This window comes from Rhinoraja longicauda, unplaced genomic scaffold (genome assembly GCF_053455715.1).
Source record: "Rhinoraja longicauda isolate Sanriku21f unplaced genomic scaffold, sRhiLon1.1 Scf000290, whole genome shotgun sequence".
Taxonomy (NCBI): domain Eukaryota; kingdom Metazoa; phylum Chordata; class Chondrichthyes; order Rajiformes; family Arhynchobatidae; genus Rhinoraja; species Rhinoraja longicauda.
The window spans coordinates 1709-27046 of record NW_027601508.1 but is presented as its reverse complement, the minus strand read 5'-3'; the positions used below and the strand labels follow the sequence as shown (position 1 = coordinate 27046).

General features: G+C 49.9%; 1 protein-coding gene across 1 annotated transcript; it reads right to left on the bottom strand.

Annotated features, from left to right (window-relative positions):
• Nucleotides 1-8562: 8562 nt before the first annotated feature.
• LOC144590755 (uncharacterized) lies at nucleotides 8563-11353 on the bottom strand. Its single transcript, XM_078395174.1, has 2 exons — nucleotides 8614-11353; nucleotides 8563-8582 (listed from the first exon to the last, which is right to left on the bottom strand). Exons 1-2 carry the CDS (start codon nucleotides 11351-11353, stop codon nucleotides 8563-8565), a joined length of 2760 nt encoding a protein of 919 aa, XP_078251300.1.
• Nucleotides 11354-25338: the final 13985 nt, after the last annotated feature.

The following is a 25338-nucleotide window of genomic DNA, read 5'->3' as shown; positions in this document are numbered from 1 at the left end:
CTTTCCCCGTTGGGCCCGTTCCCGTAGGGTTTCCATTGTAACCGGGAGGGGGGGGAGGGAGGGTGGAAGGAGGGGGGAGGGGGAGAGGGGTGGAAGGGTACAGGGAGGGGGGAGGGAGTGGGGGAGGGTCGGATGGAGGGAAGGAGGGACGGGTGAGTTAGGGGCTGAGTGGTGATGGAGGTTGGGATTGAGGGGGGAGAGAGTGGGGATGGAGGTGGGAAGGAGGGGGGAGGAAGAGGTTGAGGGGGGAATTGGGACCTCCCCTTTTCCCAGTACCCCTCTTTCCCCGTTGGGCCTGTCCTCATAGGGTTTCCATTGTAACCGGGAGGGGGGAGGGAGGGTGGAAGGAGGGGGGAGGGGGAGATGGGTGGAAGGGTGGAGGGAGGGGGGAGGGAGTGGGGGAGGGTCGGATGGAGGGAAGGAGGGACGGGTGAGTTAGGGGCTGAGTGGTGATGGAGGTTGGGATTGAGGGGGGAGAGTGTGGGGATGGAGGTGGGAAGGAGGGGGGAGGAAGAGGTTGAGGGGGGAAGTGGGACCTCCCCTTTTCCCAGTACCCCTCTTTCCCCCACCACCAAGCCCCCACCGCAACGACCCCTGTTGTCCCCCTCCCCAGTCCCCATTCTCAGACCCCCCCCATTCTCTTGGAATAAAAAAAAATACTTTAAAAAAAATAAGTGCTTTTTAATTGCTTGTTTTGAAACATTCGCGGTTAAGTGCTTTTTTAAAAAACATTCGCGGTTTAGTGCTGGTTTTGAAACATTCGCGGCTACTTAGTGCTTCTGTCAGCTGCTTTTCGAAACAATGTTGCAACCATCTCACACAAGCATTGGGAGGATGGGAGGGAGGGAAGGGGAGGGAGGGAGGAGGGAGGTGTGGAGGGAGGAGGGGAGGGAGGGGGGAAGGGGAGGGGGGGAAGGGGGCGGGAGAGGGGAGGGAGGGTGGATGGGATGGGGAAGGGGGGAGTGAGGGGGACCTCCCCTTTTCCCAGTACCCCTCTTTCCCAGTTGGGCCCGTCCTCGTAGGGTTTCCATTGTAACCGGGAGGAGGGGAGGGAGGGAAGGGGGAGGGAGGGAGGAGGGAGGTGTGGAGGGAGGGGAGGGGGAGGGAGGGGGAGGGGAGGGGGGAAGGGGGGGAGGGGGGAGGGAGAGGGGGAGGGAGTGGGGGAGGGGGGTGAGGGGGGAGGGAGAGGGGTAGGGGGGGAGGGGAGGGGGAAGGGGAGGGAGGGGGACCTCCCCTTTTCCCAGTACCCCTCTTTCCACGTTGGGCCCGTCCTCGTAGGGTTTCCATTGTAACCGGGAGGAGGGGAGGGAGGGAAGGGGGAGGGAAGGGGGAGGGAGGGAGGTGTGGAGGGTGGAGGGGGAGGGAGGGGGGAGGGGATTGGGGAAGGGGGTGAGGGAGGGGGGGTGGAGGTGGGAAGGAGTGGGGAGGAAGGGGTTGAGGGGGGAAGGGGGGGGAGGGAGGGAATAGGGGCCCCATGCTGATCTGTGTATGTTAAGTGACTCGCACAACTTTAAAAAACTGGCAGTTGCTTTTCGCAACAATGTTGCAACCATCTCACACAAGCATTGTGACGACACAAGCTGAAGACCTTGAAAAAAAAGGTCAGAAAAAAAATTATGTAAATTTAAAGTAGTAAACACCCAATAGCACCCGCTTGTCCATCGCGAGCTGATCTCTCATTGGTGCACGGGTGCCATTGTGACATCACGCGCTGAAGCCCCTTCAAGAAAAGGGTTAGAAATGAAAAATTTAAACTTTAATATCTCTCTAGCTTTAAAAAGGTAGCTTCAATTTGAACGAAAGTACTTACAATAGTTGCCCATGTTAATGGTGAATACGGCGGTACAAAAATCGTAGCGCTTTGGTGTACCGTCTGGGAGGAGTAGGGTTTGGCCCCTTCAAGAAAAGTGTTAGAAATGAAAATTTAAACTTTAATATCTCTCTAGCTTTAAAAAGGTAGCTTCAATTTGAACGAAAGTACTTACAATAGTTGCCCATGTTAATGGTGAATATGGCGGTACAAAAATCGTAGCGCTTTGGTGTACCGTCTGGGAGGAGCAGGGTTTGTAAGTTATGGACAGAAATCTTCGGAATCTTCCGTATATACACACATACATACGGAATGTTGGACCGCAGAGTTTTAGTAGTATATAGACTAGACCGAGTGGGCCCGTTGGGCCCGTCCTCGTAGGGTTTCCATTGCGACCTGGGGAAATTGCTTTTTTCTTTAAAATAAATTGTCTGTTAAATAAATTGTCTGTTAAAAAAAAGAATCTCAATTGGGGGGGACGGTGAGGTGGGGGGGGGGGGTTGGAGAGGGGAGGGGTGGGTGAGGAGGGGGGAAAGGGGAGAGGGAGCGCAATTAAAGGCGTGCATTGAGATGTCACACGCTGAGGACGATTAAGCAGGTGGAAAAGGAATTTATTAAAGTTTAAAAAATGCGAATAACTCAAAACATAACAATTTGAACATTAAAGATCTATTTTATTAACTTGTCAGTTTCTCTTTTGCTTGCTTCTTCGTTGATCATCGAGACATTGAGTTCTTTCTTCTTGGGTCTTTTATTGCCTTCTGTTATGCATACTTTCTCGTTGACCCTCAGTTTTTTGTTGTTGCATACCTTGTCCCTCTATGTTATGCTTTCTTTCTCGATGATCCTTCACGTTCAGTTATTTGTTGTTGTTCCTCTTGTTCCCTTCTGCTCCTCACTGTCTGTCGATGTCTCTTTGCGTCGTTCCTTCCTTGACCAAGCTGTGACTTGTTTGCTCCCTCCTCTTGGCATGATCTAGAAAGTATAGAAACATCAGGATGTATATATTTATAATAAATTCTAAATAAAAACTTACTTATTAATGAGCACGTAAATCATTAGATCCGAATGGCAATTTATTTTTCTTGAAATAAAATAAACCTCAAAAAGGTTCTTTAGTACCTGTCCCTTTCTGTTTTGCGTTCTTTCTCGTTGATCCTCATATGTTCCGTTATTTATTGTTGCTCCTCTTGTTCCCTTCTGCTCCTCACTGTCTTTCGATGTCTCTTTGCGTCGTTCCTTCCTTGTCCAAGCTGTGAATTGTTTGCTCCCTCCTCTTGGCATAATCTAAAAAATATAGAAATATCACGATGTCTATATTTATAAAATCTAAATAAAAACCTACTTATTAATGAACACGAAATCATTAGATCAAAATGGCAATTTTTTTAAAATTGAAATAAAATAAACCTCAAAAAGGTTCTTTAGTACCTGTCACTTTCTGTTTTGCGCTCGTTATCGTTGATCCTCACACGTTCCGTTATTTATTGTTGCTCCTCTTGTTCCATTCTGTCCCTCACTGCCTTTCGATGTCTCTTCTGCTACTCACTCCCTCTCGATGTCTCCTTGCGTCATTCCTTCCTTGACCATGCTGTGACTTGTTTGCTTCCTCCCCTTGGCATGATCTAAAAAGTATAGAAATATCAGGATGTATATTTTTATCAATTCTAAATAAAAACCTACTTACTAATGAACACGAAAGCATTAGATCAAAATGGCATTTTTCTTCTTGAAATAAAATAAACCTCAAAGAAAAAGTTTCTTTAGTACCTGTCACTTTCTGTTTGCTTTCTTTCTCATTGATCCTCACACGTCCAGTTATTTGTTGTTGCTCCTCTTGTTCCCTTCTGCTCCTCAGTCTTTTGATGTCTCTTTGTGTCGTTCCTTCCTTGACCAAGCTGTGAATTGTTTGCTCCCTCCTCTTGGCATAATCTAAAAAATATAGAAATATTACGATGTATATATTTATAAATTCTAAATAAAAACCTACTTATTAATGAACACAAAATCATTAGATCAAAATGGCAATTTCTTTTTCTTGAAATAAAATAAACCTCAAAAAGGTTCTTTAGTACCTGTCACTTTCTGTTTTGCGTCCGTTCTCGTTGATCCTCACACGTCCCGTTATTTATTGTTGCTCCTCTTGTTCCATTCTGTCCCTCACTGCCTCTCGATGTCTCTTCTGCTACTCACTCCCTTTCGATGTCTCCTCGCGTCGTTCCTTCCTTGACCAAGCTGTGAATTGTTTGCTCCCTCCTCCTGGCACAAAAGCATTAGATCCTCACACGTCCAGTTATTTGTTGTTGCTCCTCTTGTTCCCTTCTGCTCCTCACTGTGTTTCGATGTCTCTTTGTGTCGTTCCTTCCTTGACCAAGCTGTGAATTGTTTGCTCCCTCCTCTTGGCATGATCTCAAAAATATTGAAATATCAATAGACAATAGACAATAGGTGCAGGAGTAGGCCATTCAGCCCTTCGAGCCAGCACCGCCATTCAATGCGATGATGGCTGATCACTCTCAATCAGTACCCCGTTCCTGCCTTCTCCCCATACCCCCTCACTCCGCTATCCTTAAGAGCTCTATCCAGCTCTCTTTAGTACCTGTCACTTTCTGTTTTGCATTCTTTCTCGTTGATCCTCACACGTTCCGTTATCTATTGTTGCTCCTCTTGTTCCATTCTGCCACTCACTGCCTCTCGATGTCTCTTCTGCTCCTCACTCCCTTTCGATGTCTCCTCGCGTCGTTCCTTCCTTGACCAAGCTGTGAATTGTTTGCTCCCTCCTCCTGGCATGATCTAGAAAGTATAGAAATATCAGGATGTATATTTTTATAAATTCTAAATAAAAACCTACTTACTAATGAACATGAAAGCATTAGATCAAAATGGCATTTTTTTTTCTTGAAATAAAATAAACCTCTAAGAAAAAGTTTCTTTAGTACCTGTCACTTTCTGTTTGCTTTCTTTCTCATTGATCCTCACACGTTCAGTTATTTGTTGTTGCTCCTCTTGTTCCCTTCTGCTCCTCACTGCCTTTCGATGTCTCTTTGCGTCGTTCCTTCCTTGACCAAGCTGTGAATTGTTTGCTCCCTCCTCTTGGCATAATCTAAAAAATATAGAAATATCACGATGTATATATTTATAAATTCTAAATAAAAACCTACTTATTAATGAACACAAAATCATTAGATCAAAATGGCAATCTCTTTTTCTTGAAATAAAATAAACCTCAAAAAGTTTCTTTAGTACCTGTCACTTTCTGTTTTGCGTTCGTTATCGTTGATCCTCACACGTTCCGTTATTTATTGTTGCTCCTCTTGTTCCATTCTGTCCCTCACTGCCTCTCGATGTCTCTTCTGCTACTCACTCCCTCTCGATGTCTCCTTGCGACATTCCTTCCTTGACCATGCTGTGACTTGTTTGCTTCCTCCCCTTGGCATGATCTAAAAAGTATAGAAATATCAGGATGTATATTTTTATAAATTCTAAATAAAAACCTACTTACTAATGAACACGAAAGCATCAGCTCAAAATGGCTTTTTTTCTTGAAATAAAATAAATCTCAATCAAAAGGGTTCTTTAGTGCCTGTCACTTTCTGTTTTGCGTCTTTCTCGTTGATCCTCACACGTTCCGTCATTTATTGTTGCTCCTCTTGTTCCATTCTGTCCCTCACTGCCTCTCGATGTCTCTTCTGCTACTCACTCCCTTTCGATGTCTCCTCGCGTCGTTCATTCCTTGACCAAGCTGTGACTTGTTTGCTCCCTCCCCTTGGCATGATCTAAAAAGTATAGAAATATCAGGATGTATATTTTTATAAATTCTAAATAAAAACCTACTTACTAATGAACATGAAAGCATTAGCTCAAAATGGCTTTTTTTTTCTTGAAATAAAATAAATCTCAATCAAAAAGGTTTTTTAGTGCCTGTCACTTTCCGTTTTGCGTCTTTCTCGTTGATCCTCACACGTTCCGTCATTTATTGTTGCTCCTCTTGTTCCATTCTGTCCCTCACTGCCTCTCAATGTCTCTTCTGCTACTCACTCCCTTTCGATGTCTCCTCTTGGCATAATCTAAAAAATATAGAAATATCACGATGTATATATTTATAAATTCTAAATAAAAACCTACTTATTAATGAACACGAAATCATTAGATCAAAATGGCAATCTCTTTTTCTTGAAATAAAATAAACCTCAAAAAGGTTCTTTAGTACCTGTCACTTTCTGTTTTGCGCTCGTTATCGTTGATCCTCACACGTTCCGTTATTTATTGTTGCTCCTCTTGTTCCATTCTGTCCCTCACTGCCTTTCGATGTCTCTTCTGCTACTCACTCCCTCTCGATGTCTCCTTGCGTCATTCCTTCCTTGACCATGCTGTGACTTGTTTGCTTCCTCCCCTTGGCATGATCTAAAAAGTATAGAAATATCAGGATGTATATTTTTATCAATTCTAAATAAAAACCTACTTACTAATGAACACGAAAGCATTAGATCAAAATGGCATTTTTCTTCTTGAAATAAAATAAACCTCAAAGAAAAAGTTTCTTTAGTACCTGTCACTTTCTGTTTGCTTTCTTTCTCATTGATCCTCACACGTCCAGTTATTTGTTGTTGCTCCTCTTGTTCCCTTCTGCTCCTCAGTCTTTCGATGTCTCTTTGTGTCGTTCCTTCCTTGACCAAGCTGTGAATTGTTTGCTCCCTCCTCTTGGCATAATCTAAAAAATATAGAAATATTACGATGTATATATTTATAAATTCTAAATAAAAACCTACTTATTAATGAACACAAAATCATTAGATCAAAATGGCAATTTCTTTTTCTTGAAATAAAATAAACCTCAAAAAGGTTCTTTAGTACCTGTCACTTTCTGTTTTGCGTCCGTTCTCGTTGATCCTCACACGTCCCGTTATTTATTGTTGCTCCTCTTGTTCCATTCTGTCCCTCACTGCCTCTCGATGTCTCTTCTGCTACTCACTCCCTTTCGATGTCTCCTCGCGTCGTTCCTTCCTTGACCAAGCTGTGAATTGTTTGCTCCCTCCTCCTGGCACAAAAGCATTAGATCCTCACACGTCCAGTTATTTGTTGTTGCTCCTCTTGTTCCCTTCTGCTCCTCACTGTCTTTCGATGTCTCTTTGTGTCGTTCCTTCCTTGACCAAGCTGTGAATTGTTTGCTCACTCCTCTTGGCATGATCTCAAAAATATTGAAATATCAATAGACAATAGGTGCAGGAGTAGGCCATTCAGCCCTTCGAGCTAGCACCGCCATTCAATGCGATGATGGCTGATCACTCTCAATCAGTACCCCGTTCCTGCCTACTCCCTATACCCCTCGTTCTCCCCATACCCCCTCATTCTAGTCCTCGCTGCTACTCGATGTCTCTTTGCCGTTGGTGACTCAATGCGAACCCAACGGGTCTGCGCCTGTGCAGTTGGGGCCAATTATAGACAATAGACAATTCCAGTGTATACAAGCCCAATCGCTCCAGCCTTTCAACATACGACAGTCCCGCCATTCCGGTAATTAACCTAGTGAACCTACGCTGCACGCCCTCCATAGCAAGAATATCCTTCCTCAATTGATCTAATACTTACGTTAGAAGGACTTTTCCATCTCCAGTGCCCGTCATCCGTGTGTGACGTTACAATGTGAACCCAACGGATCCGCGCCTCTAAAGTCGGTGCCCGTTGATCTACTACTGACGTTAAAAGGCCGCTGGTTCTGTGCGTGACGCTCAACGCCTAATTGGTCCGGGTTCCACGTGGTGCATTCTGATTGGCTCCTGCCGCTCCTCCACACGTGCGGCCGATTAATATGCTCTGACCTCCCGCTCGACGCCTCATTGGTCCAGGTCCCACTTGGGGAGTCATTGCTCAGCGAAGCACGCTTCGAATGACAACATTCTTCGTTGATATCGTATCCTTCAGGAAAACTTTGACATTTTCCCTAGCCTTTCCTCGGCTAAGAGCCACATACAATTGACCATGCTGAAATACCGGTTTCTCCAGGTATATCAACACTTTTTCCATGGTCTGTCCTTGTGCTCTGTGGATTGTCATAGCAAAACACGTCTGAACGGGGAATTGTCTCCGCTGAAAGGGAATGTCTTCGCCTTCTGTCAAAGTAAGCGGTATCCTAGGAATCATCACAATTTCATTTCTGAAGGCTCCAATGGTGATTTTTGCAACGATCAAGTTATTGTGTAGCTGTTCCACAATCATCCTCGTTCCGTTGCATAGTCTTGGTGGTGCCAAATTCCTCATTAAAATGATCGGAGATCCCTTTTTCAACTCCAATTTGTGCGGTGGTAATCCAGAGATCTCCACTGAATCGAGGAATTCTGTTGGGAAGTGAGTAGCATTAGTTCCCTCAGTCACAGCATTGAACGAAAGGTATGTCTTCATGATCCCTGGGAAGCATCTGATACATCTAGAATTGATGCTCCTCATAATGTCATTCAGCGGAACCAAGATACAATTGTTAGAGAATAATTCGGCAGGATTGTCGAAGGTGGGATATATAAAATCCATGCAATCCTCCAGTGATCTTCCAGCTAGAACCATGTCTTGTGGGATTTCTTTCTCATCGTCTTCATTTTTCAAAATCCTGTCTTCTCCAACATTCAGCAAAAATTGAGAATAGTCGTCTTCTCCATCTCCCAATCGCATATTCCTCTTCAAGTTGAACATGGTGAAAGTCCTCCACAAGTAGGATTTCTTGATGCATGAATTTTCAATATCAGCATCGTTTCCCCTTTTCACAACAGGAAGGAGTTGTCTAAAATCACCACAACAAACGGTAATAATACCCCCAAAAGGCTCATCCTTGGTGCATATATCCCGAAGAGTTCTATCCACGGCTTCGAAGCTCTCCCTCCTAATCATCGGACACTCATCCCAAACAATCAGTCTCACTTGCCTGATCAACTGTGCCGTGTAGGAATTCTTTTCAATGTTGCACATTGTATTCTCGCTCACTTCGATGGGTATCTTGAAGCGAGAATGTGCAGTTCTTCCACCAGGCATCAATGTAGCAGCTATCCCAGAGGATGCTACAGCAAAAGCAACATCACCTTTACCTCTAACTTTGGAGAGGATCAAATTTGTGAGAAATGTCTTTCCCGTTCCTGCTGGGGAATCAATGAAAATCATTGAAGGAACATTCCTATCCAAGCAGCCGCACACATGGTCATACACGACTCTTTGCTCAGCATTCAGCATCGGCTCCTTCTCTGCAACAAACTGCTGTTGTTCAGGCACACTATACTGCAACTCATGCAGCAATTCTGGATTGTCAACAATGTTCATCCTTCCATTTCTTGGTTTGGGCAAATGAAAGTATCCCAGGGTCTTGTTATAATTCGCAAGCTTGTCTTGAATATACAACAGAGCTTGATCATGATGCCTCTCATCAATCATGATATTTTGATGACTGCTTAGTGTCGATTCTTTTTCAAGGAAATTCTCAGACATGGAATTTTTGAAGCGATCCCATAGTTGTCGAGGATTGTTGACCTCGTCGTTCATCAGCAAAACGACAAATAAATCTCTTATTGCACCAGGGAGCTTTGTCTTCTCAGCATCTTCCATCGTCTGTCGCCAATGGTCATCATCTTGCAACAAACCTCTTTCTATGCAGACGTCTTTGAATGAAGAAAGAATATGTCCATCATGTGTCCTTAATGAATCAAAGGATACTGGCCCTTTTACGTGATGGAGAAGCAGTCTCAAGTAGTACAGATCACCACATCTTGGAGAAACTGTATACACACGTCCCAGAACGTTGACTTCAAAAAAACCTGGAAAATCCTCCACTATCTTTCCAACCTTCCTTCTTTGCCATTTCTTATTGTTCCACGTGTAAAACCGGGGAACATCAGCGTAATACAAAGTCCGTGCAAATTGATCTCGAGAACACAATTCCATGAATGCAGTTAAAGTTGTTCTCGCGAAATCATCATTTCTAACCCGCTGAACAGCATCGGCTGTGATAACGACTCGTTGTTCTTCTGGTAGATGTACCTGGAGTCGAATGACAGGAGGGTGTCTCTCATGAGTTGTAAATCCAAGGATTGATCCCACTGCTTCTGATGGACCAATGTATCTTCCAGTCAAGTACTGTATAATCTCGTCATCCCTGTTAAGTCCAAAAACTGCTTGATCACTCCCCTTCAAGGTGTACTTGATGACGTATTTGACCGACTTGACAGAGGAGCATATCTCAACATTCAAGTGACATTGGAACAACTTCAAGAGTTGAGCATTATAGGGCACAACCCATTCAGAAGTAATAGGTCGATGCCGGCGTCGTTCTTGATGTCCTTGAAATCCTCCCATATCCGGAGATCTTCTCCTGTACATAGGATATGAATCATCTCCACACCTTGTGCTCTCGATAAATGGCTTCGGGAATCTTTTATTGCATCTTCCATTCTTCCAACACTGAGAGGTGTGTTTGCAGTACGGTCCATGAATCATGTGCTTTAGTACCAATCCATGCAGCTCGGGATCTAACTGCGGGTCTGGTATTTCAGCTTGCACAAATCTGTCAACATCTCGTGGCCGTGGCTTATTCGCTTCGTCAAGCCACAGCAGACAGTGCAAATGAGGCAGTCCTCTCTTCTGATATTCCACAGTCAAGACAAAAGCTATACAATTTCCAAAGAGGCCATCCGGTCCAGTAAGGCACTTGATGAAGAGTTTTCTTTTCAGATCGAAGACCCTTGTAATCAAGTCTGGTCTATCACACGGCTGCTGATTCAAAAAGAGGCACTGTTGGATCTCGCTCCACTTCGGATTGCAAGTCATCGTAATGAAAAACGAAGCAGTGCCGTACTTCCGAACATACATCATGGCGTCCTGGCATCGTTCCATCATGTATCTCGGTCCACCGACAAATGTTGAGGAGAGGATTATGCGCTTTCCAATGTTATCCAAATCGTCATTATCATTTAAGGCATCCGTCAGGCCTTTGTAAGTTGTTGATCTCAACGATGCTTGATTTAGGCGAATATAATTGAGCCTATCGTTCTCAATCTTAGCAGCCATGTCGACGACATATTGTTGAAAGAGTCGTCCTCCTCTCAAAAGTTGGTTAAATTCATTATCACGATTCATGATCTTATAGGCATAATATCGCATCGCTGTCAACTTCCTGCTGTTACGCATTTTGAGTTGGTAATGCCATCCATCATCTCCAAGCGGAAAGAAAAGAACATATTGAAGACTATCATACGACCTGTGAGACTCTGAAATGATCCGCAGGCCTCCTCCTCTTTCTTTCAAGATAATGTGACGTGATGTTGCCTCAGGTTCATTATTGTTTGGTATTATGACAGCAACTTCATTGGCAATTTGTCTGTTAAATCTCCTTTCATGTTCAAATGGTGGCCGACGATCTGGATCAATGACGATGGATGCCTCTGGTAAATCTCGAATTCTATCCTTTGCCACTTTAATTGAATTAATGTAAGGGTTGTTTAGTCTCATCAAGTTTTCAAGCATCTCAACAATTTCCCTTTGAATACCAGCATCTTGCAGTATACCCATTCGCAATTCAACACTATCTTGAGGGTCCATAAAATAGATCTGCAAGAATTGACTTGGCTGGTCTAGGTCAGGCATCAATGGACCAATGTAATGATGAATCTGCCCTTGAATGATGACTGAAGGACTCCATCCAGGTCTTGGTGGCACAACTTCCTTGGCACCGAATGACGTCATTTGAAAGAGGCAGTTGTATTGTCTAATATTCTTTCTGAACTCTTTTGCTTGTGGTGTGTCAATTGTGTACAATTTCATCAATTCATCAGGTAGTGTGCAGAGAGGAGCAATGTTTACCTTACCCTGCATGCAGCAAAAGTTTGCAGTTTCTCCAGAGAAACGGTACGCTCGACACTGAGGGCAAATCTTGGTCATTTCACCAACATCAGCAGATAGATTTCTCCTTTCGATTTGTACATTTCTTCTTCTTTTCCTGGCCCGCTCTTCAGCCACTCTTCTAGTTCTTTCATCTCCCATCTCTTGTCTCCTTCTGTTTTGCGTTCTCTCAAGTTCATCCTCAACACTCTCAGTCATTTCTTGTTGCATCTCTTGTTCTCTTCTGTGTTGTATTCTTTTTTGGTTATCCCTGAGACGTCCAGTTCTTACTTGTCGAGTCTCTTCACTCCTTCTATCTTGTCCTCTCTTTTGGAGATTCTTGAGACGCTCAGTCGTTTCTTGTTGCGTCTCTTGTTCTCTTATGTGTTGCATTCTTTTTTGCTCATCCCTGAGATGTTTAGTTCTTGCTTGTTGTGTTTCTTCACTACTACTCTCTTGCGCTCTCTTTTGGAGATGCTTGAGATGCTCAGGCGTTTCTTGTTGCGTCTCTTCTTCTCTTCTGTGTTGCATTCTTTTTTGGTTATCTCTGAGACGTTTAGTTCTTACTTGTCGAGTTTCTTCACTCCTTCTATCTTGTGCACTCTTTCGGAGATGCTTGAGACGCTCAGTCGTTTCTTGTTGCGTCTCTTGTTCTCTGCTGTGTTGCATTCTTGTTTGCTCATCCCTGAGACGTTTAGTTCTTGCTTGTTGTGTTTCTTCACTACTACTCTCTTGCGCTCTCTTTCGGAGATGCTTGAGATGCTCAGTCGTTTCTTGTTGCGTCTCTTCTTCTCTTCTGTGTTGCATTCCTTTTTGGTTATCCCTGAGACGTTTAGTACTCGTTTGTTGCATTTCTTCACTACTACTCTCTTGCGCTTTCTTTCGATGTCTTTTTTGGCCTTCCTTGAGATGTCCCGTTTTTTCTTGTTGCCTTCTAATTTCTGCCTGTTGACGTCTGCTAATGTTCGTTGACCATCCTGCACCTCGTTTTCTCCCTCTTCTTGGCATGATGTTAAAAACAAACAGATATTGATCAGGTGGGGGGGGGGGGTGGGAGTTGAGGGATACAGAGGGTGAGTGAGGAAGGGTTTTAGACCAATGCAGGAGAGGTTTGGGGGACTTTCAAGGAGGGATCAGGGGTGGATGGATTGGGTGAGTGGGTGGGTGAAGGAGGGGGGATAAAGGGGGTTGCGGGGGATGGAGGATAAGAGTGAGAGGTGGGTTGTGGGGGGGCGGAGAGGATGATAACGGGTTGACGGGGCAATGGAGTGGAGAGTGGGGCTCTTAAAAAAAAATCTGAAACCAATTTAAGTTAATGCAGCACAGGTTTGGGGCAGTTTTAAGGGGGATTGAGGGGGGAATGGAGTTCGTGAGTGGGGCTCTCAAAAAAATCCTAAACACAATTTCAGCTAATGCAGGAGGTTTAGGGGAGTTTTATGGGGGGTGGGTGGGGGGGAATGGGGTGCGTGAATGGAAGGATGGAGTGGTTGAGTAAGGGGAGGGTGTTAGACCAATGCAGTGGAGGTTTGGGGGAGTTTTAAACGGGGTTCAGGGGGAATGAATTGGGTGAATGGGGTGGAGGAGGGGGGATAAGGGGGCTGAGGGAGATGGGAGTGTGTGATTGGAGGATAAGGGGAATTGATTTGGGTTGTGGGGGGGGGGTGATAAGTGGGGTTGAGGGGGTGTGGATGGAGTGGGTGAGTGGGGCTCTTAAAAAAAAAAAGGAAACCAATTTAAGTAAATGCAGCACAGATTTGGGAGAGTTTTAAGAGGGATTGAGGGGGGAATGGAGTGCGTGACTGGAGCTCTGTAAAATCTTAAACACAATTTCAGTTAATGCAGCAGAGGTTTGGGGGAGTTATAAGGGGTTTCAGGTGGGAATGCAGTGTGTGAGTGGTGGAGGGAGGGGGGGATGGAGTGGCTGAGTGTTAGACCAATGCAGTAGAGGTTTGGGGGAGTTTCAAAGGGGGTTCAGGGGGGATGAATTGGGTGAATAGAGGGGGGGGGGGATAAGGGGGCTGAGGGGGATGGAGTGGATGAGAAGAGGATAAGGGGGGATGAGGTGGGTTGTGCGGGGGATGATAAGTGGGATTGAGGGTGTGTGGATGGAGTGGGATTGTGGGGCTATTAAAAAAAATCTGAGACCAATTTAAGTAAATGCAGCACAGGTTTGGGGGAGTTTTAAGGGAGATTGAAGGGGGTTTGGAGTGCCTGAGTGGGGTTCTCAAAAAAATCCTAAACACAATCTCAGTTAATGCAGGTTTGGGGGAGTTAAGGGGGTTTCAGGTGGGAATGGAGTGTGTGAGTGGGGGAGAGGGGGGATGGAGTGGCTGTGTTAGACCAATGCAGTAGCGGTTTGGGGGAGTTTCAAAGGGAGTTCAGCAGCGATGAAATGGGTGAATGGAGTGTGGAAGAGGGGGGAATAAGGGGGCTGGAGTGGGTGAGAAGAGGATAAGGGGGCTGAGGTGGGTTATGGAGGGGATAAGTGGGGTTGAGGGGGGTGTGGATGGAGTGGGTGAGTGGGGCTCTTAAAAAAACCCTGAAACCAATTTAAGTTAATGCAGCACAGGTTTGGGGGAGTTTTAAGGGAGATTGAAGGGGGAATGGAGTGCGTAAGTGGGGCTCTTAAAAAAATCTGAGACCAATTTAAGTTAATGCAGCACAGGTTTGGGGGAGTTTTAAGGGGGATTGAAGAGCATGAGTGGGGCTCTCAAAAAAATCCTAAACACAATTTCAGTTAATGCAGGAGAGGTTTGGGGGAGTTTTATGGGGGGGTGGGTGGGGGGGAATGGGGTGCGTGAGTGGAAGGATGGAGTGGTTGAGTAAGGGGAGGGTGTTAGACCAATGCAGTGGAGGTTTGGGGGAGTTTTAAAGGGGGTTCAGGGGGAATGAATTGGGTGAATGGGGTGGAGGAGGGGGGTATAAGGGGGCTGGAGTGGGTGAGGGGAGGATAAGAGGGTTGAGGTGGGTTGCAGGGGGGATGGTAAGTGGGGTTGAGGGGGGTGTGGATGGAGTGGGGCTCTTAAACAAAAAACTGAAACCAATTTAAATTAATGCAGCACAGGTTTGGGGAGTTTTAAGGGGGATTGAAGGGGGAATGGAGTGCGTGAATGGGGCTCTGAAGAAAGATTTGGGGGAGTTTTAAGCGGGGGGGGGGGTTGAGGTGGGAATTGAGTGCCTGAGTGAGGGGGATGGGGTGGCTGCGTAAGGGGAGGTGTTAGACCAATACAGTCGAGGTTTGGGGGAGTTTTAAAGGGGGTTCAGGGGGAATTGAATGGGAGATGGAGAGAGGATAAGGAGGATAGTGGGTGAGGGGAGGATAAGAGGGTTGAGGTGGGTTGCAGGGGGGATGATTAGTGGGGTTGAGGGAGTATGGATGGAGTAGGTGAGTGGGGCTCTGAAAAAAATCCTAAACACAATTTCAGTTAATATAGGAGAGGTTTGGGGGAGTTTTAAGGGCGGGGGTTAGGTGGGAATGGAGTGCCTGAGTGAAGGGGGTTGAGGTGGGAATGGAGTGGCTGAGTAAGAGGAGGGTGTTAGACCAATGCAGTGAAGGTTTGGGGGAGTTTTAAAGGGGGCTCAGGGGGGATGAATTGGGTGAGTGGAGGGGGGGATAAGGGGGCTGAGGAGGTTGGAGTGGGTGAGGGGACGATAAGGCAGGTTGAGGTGGGTTGTGGGATGATAAGTGGGGTTGAGGGGGTGTGAATGGAGTGGGTCTCTTACAAACACCTGAAACCAATTTAAGTTAATGCAGCACAGGCTTGGGGGAGTTTTAAAGGGGATTGATGGGGGAATGGAGTGCAAGAGTGGGGCTCTGAAAAAAACCCTAAACAAAATTTCAGTTAATCCAGGAGAGGTTTGGGGGTGTTAACGGGAGATTGAGGTGGGAATGGAGTGCGTGAGTGGGGATGGAGTGGCTGAGTGTGGGGAGGGTTTTAGACCAATGCAGTAGAGGTTTTTTTGGGAGTTTTAATGGGGGTTCGGGGGGATGAATGTGGGGAGGTGGAGGGGGGATTGAGAGAGTGAGTTGAGTTCTCAAATGAAACAAATCTAAATGAGGAAAAATGAAATTATTTTTATGTTTAAAAAACAAAGTGTTTTTTTCTTTAAATCGTTTTTTAAAGTGAAATAATCCTATGAAAACGTACTTTTTTGACAAAAAAGAAATCAATGCTTTTTGAAATGAAGCGTTTTTCTTTGAAAATGAAAGGAATATAAATGAAGGCGACGTTTTATTTTACTCCCTCACGTGGTACACCAACCAATGGGGCGTCGAGTGCGAAGTGGGAGCTGAACAGAAAAAGGCAACGCTCACTCACTAAAAAACCCTCCCCGAAGTATGAAATAGAAATAAAACAATCGGAAATGAGGAAAAATGAAATGCAAGTAATGTTAAAAAGACAAAAAAAAATTAGAGCACAAAACGGCAAACCTCCCTAACTAAAGAAAGCCTCCCCTAGGTAAAAACTAAAAAGAAACGAAAGTAAATAAGGTAAAATGAAATGGACTTTATGTTTAAACAAAGCGAATTTGCTTTAAATAAAATATCAATGGAAATGAAGCTTATCTTGTATTGCACAGCAGCAGCCAAAGCTCGACGTCTCAGCACGAACCAGACAGTTCAGCAGCAGCGAGAGCTTTCAGTGGGACACGCCCTGTCGTACAAATAAGAGCGTCGGCGATCCTCTCACGTGGGGGGGGGGGGGAGCGGGGGAGCGCATTAGTGAAAGGTCCGGGGGGGGGGGCGGGGGAGCGCATTAGTGAAAGGTCCGGGGGGAGCGCATTAGTAGAGGTTTGGGGGAGTTTCAAAGGGGGTTCAGGGGGGATGAATTGGGTGAATGGAGGGTGGAAGAGAGGGGAGGTAATGGGGCTGGGGGATGGAGTGGGTGAGAAGAGGATAAGGGGGTGGGTTGTGGGGGGGGATGATAAGGAGTTGAGGGTGGGTGAGTGGGGCTTGTAAAAAAAAAACCTGAAACCAATTTAAGTTAATGCAGCACAGGTTTGGGGGAGTTTTAAGGGGGATGAAGGGGGGAATTAAACACTCAATAGCAGCTGCTTGTCCATTGTGACGTCACACGCTGAATACAGCGGGGGGGGGAGGGGAGGGGGGTCAGCTCGAGCTCATCTCACAGGGGCATTGTGACGTCACAAGCTGAAGACCTTGGAAAAAAAAGGTCAGAAAAAAAATTATGTAAATTTAAAGTAGTAAACACCCAATAGCAGCCGCTTGTCCATCGCGAGCTGATCTCTCATTGGTGCACGGGTGCCGTTGTGACATCACGCGCTGAAGCCCCTTCAAGAAAAGGGTTAGAAATGAAAAATTTAAACTTTAATATCTCTCTAGCTTTAAAAAGGTAGCTTCAATTTGAACGAAAGTACTTACAATAGTTGCCCATGTTAATGGTGAATACGGCGGTACAAAAATCGTAGCGCTTTGGTGTACCGTCTGGGAGGAGTAGGGTTTGGCCCCTTCAAGAAAAGTGTTAGAAATGAAAATTTAAACTTTAATATCTCTCTAGCTTTAAAAAGGTAGCTTCAATTTGAACGAAAGTACTTACAATAGTTGCCCAGGTTAATGGTGAATACGGCGGTACAAAAATCGTAGCGCTTTGGTGTACCGTCTGGGAGGAGCAGGGTTTGTAAGTTATGGACAGAAATCTTCGGAATCTTCCGTATATACACACGGAATCTTCCGTATATACATACGGAATGTTGGACCGCAGAGTTTTAGTATTATACTAGACCGAGTGGGCCCGTTGGGCCCGTCCTCGTAGGGTTTCCATTGTAACCGGGAGGGGAGGAAAGGGGGAGGGTTGGGGGAGGGAAGGGGAGGGAGGAGGGGAGGGAGGGGGGGAGGGAGGGGGAGGGGAGGGGGGGAGGGGGGAGGGAGAGGGGAGGGAGGGGGGTAGGGGGGAGGGAGGGGGGAGAGGGGGGGATGGGAGGGGGGAGGGGAGGGGGGAAGGGAGGAGGGAAGGGGGGAGGGAGAGGGGAGGGAGCTGGGTAGGGGGAGGGAGGGAGGGGGACCTCCCCTTTTCCCAGTACCCCTCTTTCCCCGTTGGGCCCGTCCTCGTAGGGTTTCCATTGTAACCGGGAGGAGGGGAGGGCGGGAAGGGGGAGGGAGGGAGGAGGGAGGTGTGGAGGGAGGAGGGGAGGGGAGGGAGGGGGGAGGGGAGGGAGGGGGTAGGGGGAGGGGGAGGGAGGGGGAGGGAGAGGGGATGGGGGAGGGGAGGGGGAAGGGGGGAGGGAGGGGGACCTCCCCTTTTCCCAGTACTCCTCTTTCCCCGTTGGGCCCGTCCTCGTAGGGTTTCCATTGTAACCGGGAGGGGGGGAGGGAGGGAGGAGGGAGGTGTGGAGGGAGGTGTGGAGGGAGGAGGGGAGGGGGAGGGAGGGGGGAGGGGAGGGGGAGGGGGAAGAGGGGTAGGGGGAGGGGAGGGAGGAGGGGAGGGAGGGGAACTCCCCTTTTCCCAGTACCCCTCTTTCCCCGTTGGGCCCGTCCCCGTAGGGTTTCCATTGTAACCGGGAGGGGGGGAGGGAGGGTGGAAGGAGGGGGAGAGGGGTGGAAGGGTGGAGGGAGTGGGGGAGGGTCGGATGGAGGGAAGGAGGGAGGGGTGAGTTAGGGGCTGAGTGGTGATGGAGGTTGGGATTGAGGGGGGAGAGAGTGGGGATGGAGGTGGGAAGGAGGGGGGAGGAAGAGGTTGAGGGGGAAGTGGGACCTCCCCTTTTCCCAGTACCCCTCTTTCCCCCACCACCAAGCCCCCACCGCAACGACCCCTGTTGTCCCCCTACCCAGTCCCCATTCTCAGACCCCCCCCCATTCTCTTGGAATAAAAAAAAATACTTTTTTTTAAAAAGTGCTTTTTAATTGCTTGTTTTGAAACATTCGCGGTTGAGTGCTTTTTTAAAAAACATTCGCGGTTAAGTGCAGGTTTTGAAACATTCGCGGCTACTTAGTGCTTCTGTCAGTTGCTTTTCGAAACAATGTTGCAAACATCTCACACAAGCATTGGGAGGATGGGAGGGAGGGAAGGGGAGGGAGGGAGGAGGGAGGTGTGGAGGGAGGAGGGGAGGAAGGGGGGAAGGGGAGGGGGGGAAGGGGGCGGGAGAGGGGAGGGAGGGGGGATGGGATGGGGAAGGGGGGAGTGAGGGGGACCTCCCCTTTTCCCAGTACCCCTCTTTCCCCGTTGGGCCCGTCCTCGTAGGGTTTCCATTGTAACCGGGAGGAGGGGAGGGAGGGAAGGGGGAGGGAGGGAGGTGTGGAGGGTGGAGGGGGAGGGAGGGGAGGGGGGGAAGGGGGGGAGGGAGGGGGGGTGGAGGTGGGAAGGAGTGGGGAGGAAGGGGTTGAGGGGGGAAGGGGGGGGGAGGGAGGGAATAGGGGCCCCATGCTGATCTGTGTATGTTAAGTGACTCGCACAACTTTTAAAAACTGGCAGTTGCTTTTCGCAACAATGTTGCAACCATCTCACACAAGCATTGTGACGTCACAAGCTGAAGACCTTGAAAAAAAAGGTCAGAAAAAAAATTATGTAAATTTAAAGTAGTAAACACCCAATAGCAGCCGCTTGTCCATCGCGAGCTGATCTCTCATTGGTGCACGGGTGCCATTGTGACATCACGCGCTGAAGCCCCTTCAAGAAAAGGGTTAGAAATGAAAAATTTAAACTTTAATATCTCTCTAGCTTTAAAAACGTAGCTTCAATTTGAACGAAAGTATTTACAATAGTTGCCCATGTTAATGGTGAATACGGCGGTACAAAAATCGTAGCGCTTTGGTGTACCGTCTGGGAGGAGTAGGGTTTGGCCCCTTCAAGAAAAGTGTTAGAAATGAAAATTTAAACTTTAATATCTCTCTAGCTTTAAAAAGGTAGCTTCAATTTGAACGAAAGTACTTACAATAGTTGCCCAGGTTAATGGTGAATACGGCGGTACAAAAATCGTAGCGCTTTGGTGTACCGTCTGGGAGGAGTAGGGTTTGTAAGTTATGGACAGAAATCTTCGGAATCTTCTGTATATACACACGGAATCTTCCGTATATACGGAATGTTGGACCGCAGAGTTTTAGTAGTATATAGATAGATAGATAGATACATAGATAGATAGATAGACTAGACCAAGTGGGCCCGTTGGGCCCGTCCTCGTAGGGTTTCCATTGTAACCGGGATGGGAGGAAAGGGGGAGGGTTGGGGGAGGGAAGGGGGAGGGAGGAGGGGAGGGAGGGGGGAGGGGAGGGGGGGAGGGGGGAGGGAGAGGGGAGGGAGGGGGGTAGGGGGGAGGGAGGGGGAGAGGGGGGGATGGGAGGGGGGAGGGGGGAAGGGAGGAGGGTAGGGGGGGAGGGAGAGGGGAGGGAGGTGGGTAGGGGGGAGGGAGGGAGGAGGACCTCCCCTTTTCCCAGTACCCCTCTTTCCCCGTTGGGCCCGTCCTCGTAGGGTTTCCATTGTAACCGGGAGGAGGGGAGGGCGGGAAGGGGGAGGGAGGGAGGAGGGAGGTGTGGAGGGAGGAGGGGAGGGGAGGGAGGGGGGAGGGGAGGGAGGGGGGTAGGGGGGAGGGGGAGGGAGGGGGAGGGAGGGGGAGGGAGAGGGGAGGGGGAGGGGAGGGGGAAGGGGGGAGGGAGGGGGGAGGGAGGGGGGAGGGAGGGGGACCTCCCCTTTTCCCAGTACCCCTCTTTCCCCGTTGGGCCCGTCCCCGTAGGGTTTCCATTGTAACCGGGAGGGGGGGGAGGGAGGGTGGAAGGAGGGGGGAGGGGGAGAGGGGTGGAAGGGTGGAGGGAGGGGGGGAGGGAGTGGGGGAGGGTCGGATGGAGGGAAGGAGGGACGGGTGAGTTAGGGGCTGAGTGGTGATGGAGGTTGGGATTGAGGGGGGAGAGTGTGGGGATGGAGGTGGGAAGGAGGGGGGAGGAAGAGGTTGAGGGGGGAAGTGGGACCTCCCCTTTTCCCAGTACCCCTCTTTCCCCCACCACCAAGACCCCACCGCAACGACCCCTGTTGTCCCCCTCCCCAGTCCCCATTCTCAGACCCCCCCCCCATTCTCTTGGAATAAAAAAAAATACTTTAAAAAAAATAAGTGCTTTTTAATTGCTTGTTTTGAAACATTCGCGGTTAATTGCTTTTTTAAAAAACATTCGCGGTTAAGTGCTGGTTTTGAAACATTCGCGGCTACTTAGTGCTTCTGTCAGCTGCTTTTCGAAACAATGTTGCAACCATCTCACACAAGCATTGGGAGGATGGGAGGGAGGGAAGGGGAGGGAGGGAGGAGGGAGGTGTGGAGGGAGGAGGGGAGGGAGGGGGGAAGGGGAGGGGGGGAAGGGGGCGGGAGAGGGGAGGGAGGGGGGATGGGATGGGGAAGGGGGGAGTGAGGGGGACCTCCCCTTTTCCCAGTACCCCTCTTTCCCCGTTGGGCCCGTCCTCGTAGGGTTTCCATTGTAACCGGGAGGAGGGGAGGGAGGGAAGGGGGAGGGAGGGAGGAGGGAGGTGTGGAGGGAGGGGAGGGGGAGGGAGGGGGGAGGGGAGGGGGGAAGGGGGGGAGGGGGGAGGGAGAGGGGGAGGGAGGGGGGAGGGGGTGAGGGAGGAGGGAGAGGGGTAGGGGGGGAGGGGAGGGGGAAGGGGAGGGAGGGGGACCTCCCCTTTTCCCAGTACCCCTCTTTCCCCGTTGGGCCCGTCCTCGTAGGGGTTCCATTGTAACCGGGAGGAGGGGAGGGAGGGAAGGGGGAGGGAGGGAGGTGTGGAGGGTGGAGGGGGAGGGAGGGGGGAGGGGAGGGGGGAAGGGGGGGAGGGAGGGGGGGTGGAGGTGGGAAGGAGTGGGGAGGAAGGGGTTGAGGGGGGAAGGGGGGGGGAGGGAGGGAATAGGGGCCCCATGCTGATCTGTGTATGTTAAGTGACTCGCACAACTTTAAAAAACTGGCAGTTGCTTTTCGCAACAATGTTGCAACCATCTCACACAAGCATTGTGACGACACAAGCTGAAGACCTTGAAAAAAAAGGTCAGAAAAAAAATTATGTAAATTTAAAGTAGTAAACACCCAATAGCAGCCGCTTGTCCATCACGAGCTGATCTCTCATTGGTGCACGGGTGCCATTGTGACATCACGCGCTGAAGCCCCTTCAAGAAAAGGGTTAGAAATGAAAAATTTAAACTTTAATATCTCTCTAGCTTTCAAAAGGTAGCTTCAATTTGAACGAAAGTACTTACAATAGTTGCCCATGTTAATGGTGAATACGGCGGTACAAAAATCGTAGCGCTTTGGTGTACCGTCTGGGAGGAGTAGGGTTTGGCCCCTTCAAGAAAAGTGTTAGAAATGAAAATTTAAACTTTAATATCTCTCTAGCTTTAAAAAGGTAGCTTCAATTTGAACGAAAGTACTTACAATAGTTGCCCATGTTAATGGTGAATACGGCGGTACAAAAATCGTAGCGCTTTGGTGTACCGTCTGGGAGGAGTAGGGTTTGTAAGTTATGGACAGAAATCTTCGGAATCTTCCGTACATACATACGGAATCTTCCGTATATACATACGGAATGTTGGACCGCAGAGTTTTAGTATTATACTAGACCGAGTGGGCCCGTTGGGCCCGTCCTCGTAGGGTTTCCATTGTAACTGGGAGGATGGGAAGGAGGGAAGAGGGAGGGAGGGAGGAGGGAGGTGTGGAGGGAGCAGGGGAGGGGGAGGGAGGGGGGGAGGGGAGGGTGGAGTGGAGGGGGGAGGGGGGGAGGGAGGGGGACCTCCCCTTTTCCCAGTACCCCTCTTTCCCCGTTGGGCCCGTCCCCGTAGGGTTTCCATTGTAACGGGGAGGGGGGAGGGGAGGGAGGGGGGTAGGGGGGAGGGGGAGGGAGGGGGAGGGAGAGGTGAGGGGGAAGGGGGGAGGGAGGGGGACCTCCCCTTTTCCCAGTACTCCTCTTTCCCCGTTGGGCCCGTCCTCGTAGGGTTTCCATTGTAACCGGGAGGGGGGGAGGGAGGGAGGAGGGAGGTGTGGAGGGAGGTGTGGAGGGAGGAGGGGAGGGGGAGGGAGGGGGGGAGGGGAGGGGGAGGGGGAAGAGGGGTAGGGGGAGGGGAGGGAGGAGGGGAGGGAGGGGGAACTCCCCTTTTCCCAGTACCCCTCTTTCCCCGTTGGGCCCGTCCCCGTAGGGTTTCCATTGTAACCGGGAGGGGGGGAGGGATGGTGGAAGGAGTGGGAGGGGGAGAGGGGTGGAAGGGTGGAGGGATGGGGGGAGGGAGTGGGGGAGGGTCGGATGGAGGGAAGGAGGGAGGGGTGAGTTAGGGGCTGAGTGGTGATGGAGGTTGAGATTGAGGGGGGAGAGAGTGGGGATGGAGGTGGGAAGGAGGGGGGAGGAAGAAGTTGAGGGGGAAGTGGGACCTCCCCTTTTCCCATTACCCCTCTTTCCCCCACCACCAAGCCCCCACCGCAACGACCCCTGTTGTCCCCCTACCCAGTCCCCATTCTCAGACCACCCCCCATTCTCTTGGAATAAAAAAAAATGCTTTTAAAAAAAAAGTGCTTTTTAATTGCTTGTTTTGAAACATTCGCGGTTAAGTGCTTTTTTAAAAAACATTCGCGGCTACTTAGTGCTTCTGTCAGTTGCTTTTCGAGGGAGGGAGTAGGGAGGTGTGGAGGGGGAGGGAGGGGGGGAGGGGAGGGGGGAAGGGGGGAGGGAGAGGGGAGGGAAGGGGGTAGGGGGGAGGGGGAGGGAGGGGGGAAGGGGAGGGAGGGGGGAAGGGGAGGGGGAGGGAGGGGGGGGAGGGAGAAGGGAGGGAGGGGGGAGGGAGGGGAACCTCCCATTTTCCCAGTACCCCTCTTTCCCCATTGGGCCCGTCCTCGTAGGGTTTCCATTGTAACCGGGAGGAGGGGAGGGAGGGAAGGGGAGGGAGGGAGGAGGGAGGTGTGGAGGTGTGGAGGGAGGAGGGGAGGGGAGGGGGAGGGGAGGGGGGAGGGGGGAAGGGGGGAGGAGTGAGGGAGAGGGGAGGGAGGGGGGTAGGGGGGGAGGGAGGGGGAAGGGGGAGGGAGGGGGATCTCCCCTTTTCCCAGTACCCCTCTTTCCCCGTTGGGCCCGTCCCCGTAGGGTTTCCATTGTAACCGGGAGGGGGGGAGGTAGGGTGGAAGGAGGGGGGAGGGGGAGAGGGATGGAAGGGTGGAGGGAGAGGGGAGGGAGTGGGGGAGGGTGGGATGGAGGGAAGGAGGGAGTGGGGGAGTTAGGGGCTGAGTGGTGATGGAGGTTGGGATTGAGGGGGGAGGGAGGGGGGGAGCGAGTGGGGATGGAGGTGGGAAGGAGGGGGGAGGAAGGGGTTGAGGGGGGAAGTGGAACCTCCCCTTTTCCCAGTACCCCTTTTTCCCCCACCACCAAGCCCCCTCCGCAACGACCCCTGTTGTCCCCCTCCCCAGTCCCCATTCTCAGACCCCCCCCACATTCTCTCTCTCCCCCAGACACACTCTCAGTGCTTTTTTCGAAACACTTGCCCCGGTGGCCCACGAGCATAGGGGCCCAATGCTGATCTGTGTATGTTAAGTGACTTGCAATAAAAAAAAATACTTTAAAAAAAGATAAGTGCTTTTTAAGTGCTTGTTTTGTAACATTCGCGGTCACATAGTGCTTCTCACTGCGATCTGTTAGTGGTGCTTTTCGAAACAATGTAGCACCCATCTCAAACAAGCATTGGGAGGATGGGAGGGAGGGAAGGGGAGGGAGGGAGGAGAGAGGTGTGGAGGGAGGGGGGGAAGGGGAGGGGGGAACGGGGGGAAGGGGGAGGGAGAGGGGAGGGAGGGGGGATGGGATGGGGGAAGGGGGGAGGGAGGGGGACCTCCCCTTTTCCCAGTACCCCTCTTTCCCCGTTGGGCCCGTCCCCGTAGGGTTTCCATTGTAACCGGGAGGGGGGGAGGGAGGGTGGAAGGAGGGGGGAGGGGGAGAGGGGTGGAAGGGTGGAGGGAGGGGGGGAGGGAGTGGGGGAGGGTCGGATGGAGGGAAGGAGGGACGGGTGAGTTAGGGGCTGAGTGGTGATGGAGGTTGGGATTGAGGGGGGAGAGAGTGGGGATGGAGGTGGGAAGGAGGGGGGAGGAAGAGGTTGAGGGGGGAAGTGGGACCTCCCCTTTTCCCAGTACCCCTCTTTCCCCCACCACCAAGCCCCCACCGCAACGACCCCTGTTGTCCCCCTCCCCAGTCCCCATTCTCAGACCCCCCCCCATTCTCTTGGAATAAAAAAAAATACTTAAAAAAAAATAAGTGCTTTTTAATTGCTTGTTTTGAAACATTCGCGGTTAAGTGCTTTTTTAAAAAACATTCGCGGTTAAGTGCTGGTTTTGAAACATTCGCGGCTACTTAGTGCTTCTGTCAGCTGCTTTTCGAAACAATGTTGCAACCATCTCACACAAGCATTGGGAGGATGGGAGGGAGGGAAGGGGAGGGAGGGAGGAGGGAAGTGTGGAGGGAGCAGGGGAGGGGGAGGGAGGGGGGGAGGGGAGGGTGGAGTGGAGGGGGGAGGGGGGAGGGAGGGGGACCTCCCCTTTTCCCAGTACCCCTCTTTCCCCGTTGGGCCCGTCCCCGTAGGGTTTCCATTGTAACGGGGAGGGGGGAGGGGAGGGAGTGGGGTAGGGGGGAGGGGGAGGGAGGGGGAGGGAGAGGGGAGGGGGAAGGGGGGAGGGAGGGGGACCTCCCCTTTTCCCAGTACTCCTCTTTCCCCGTTGGGCCCGTCCTCGT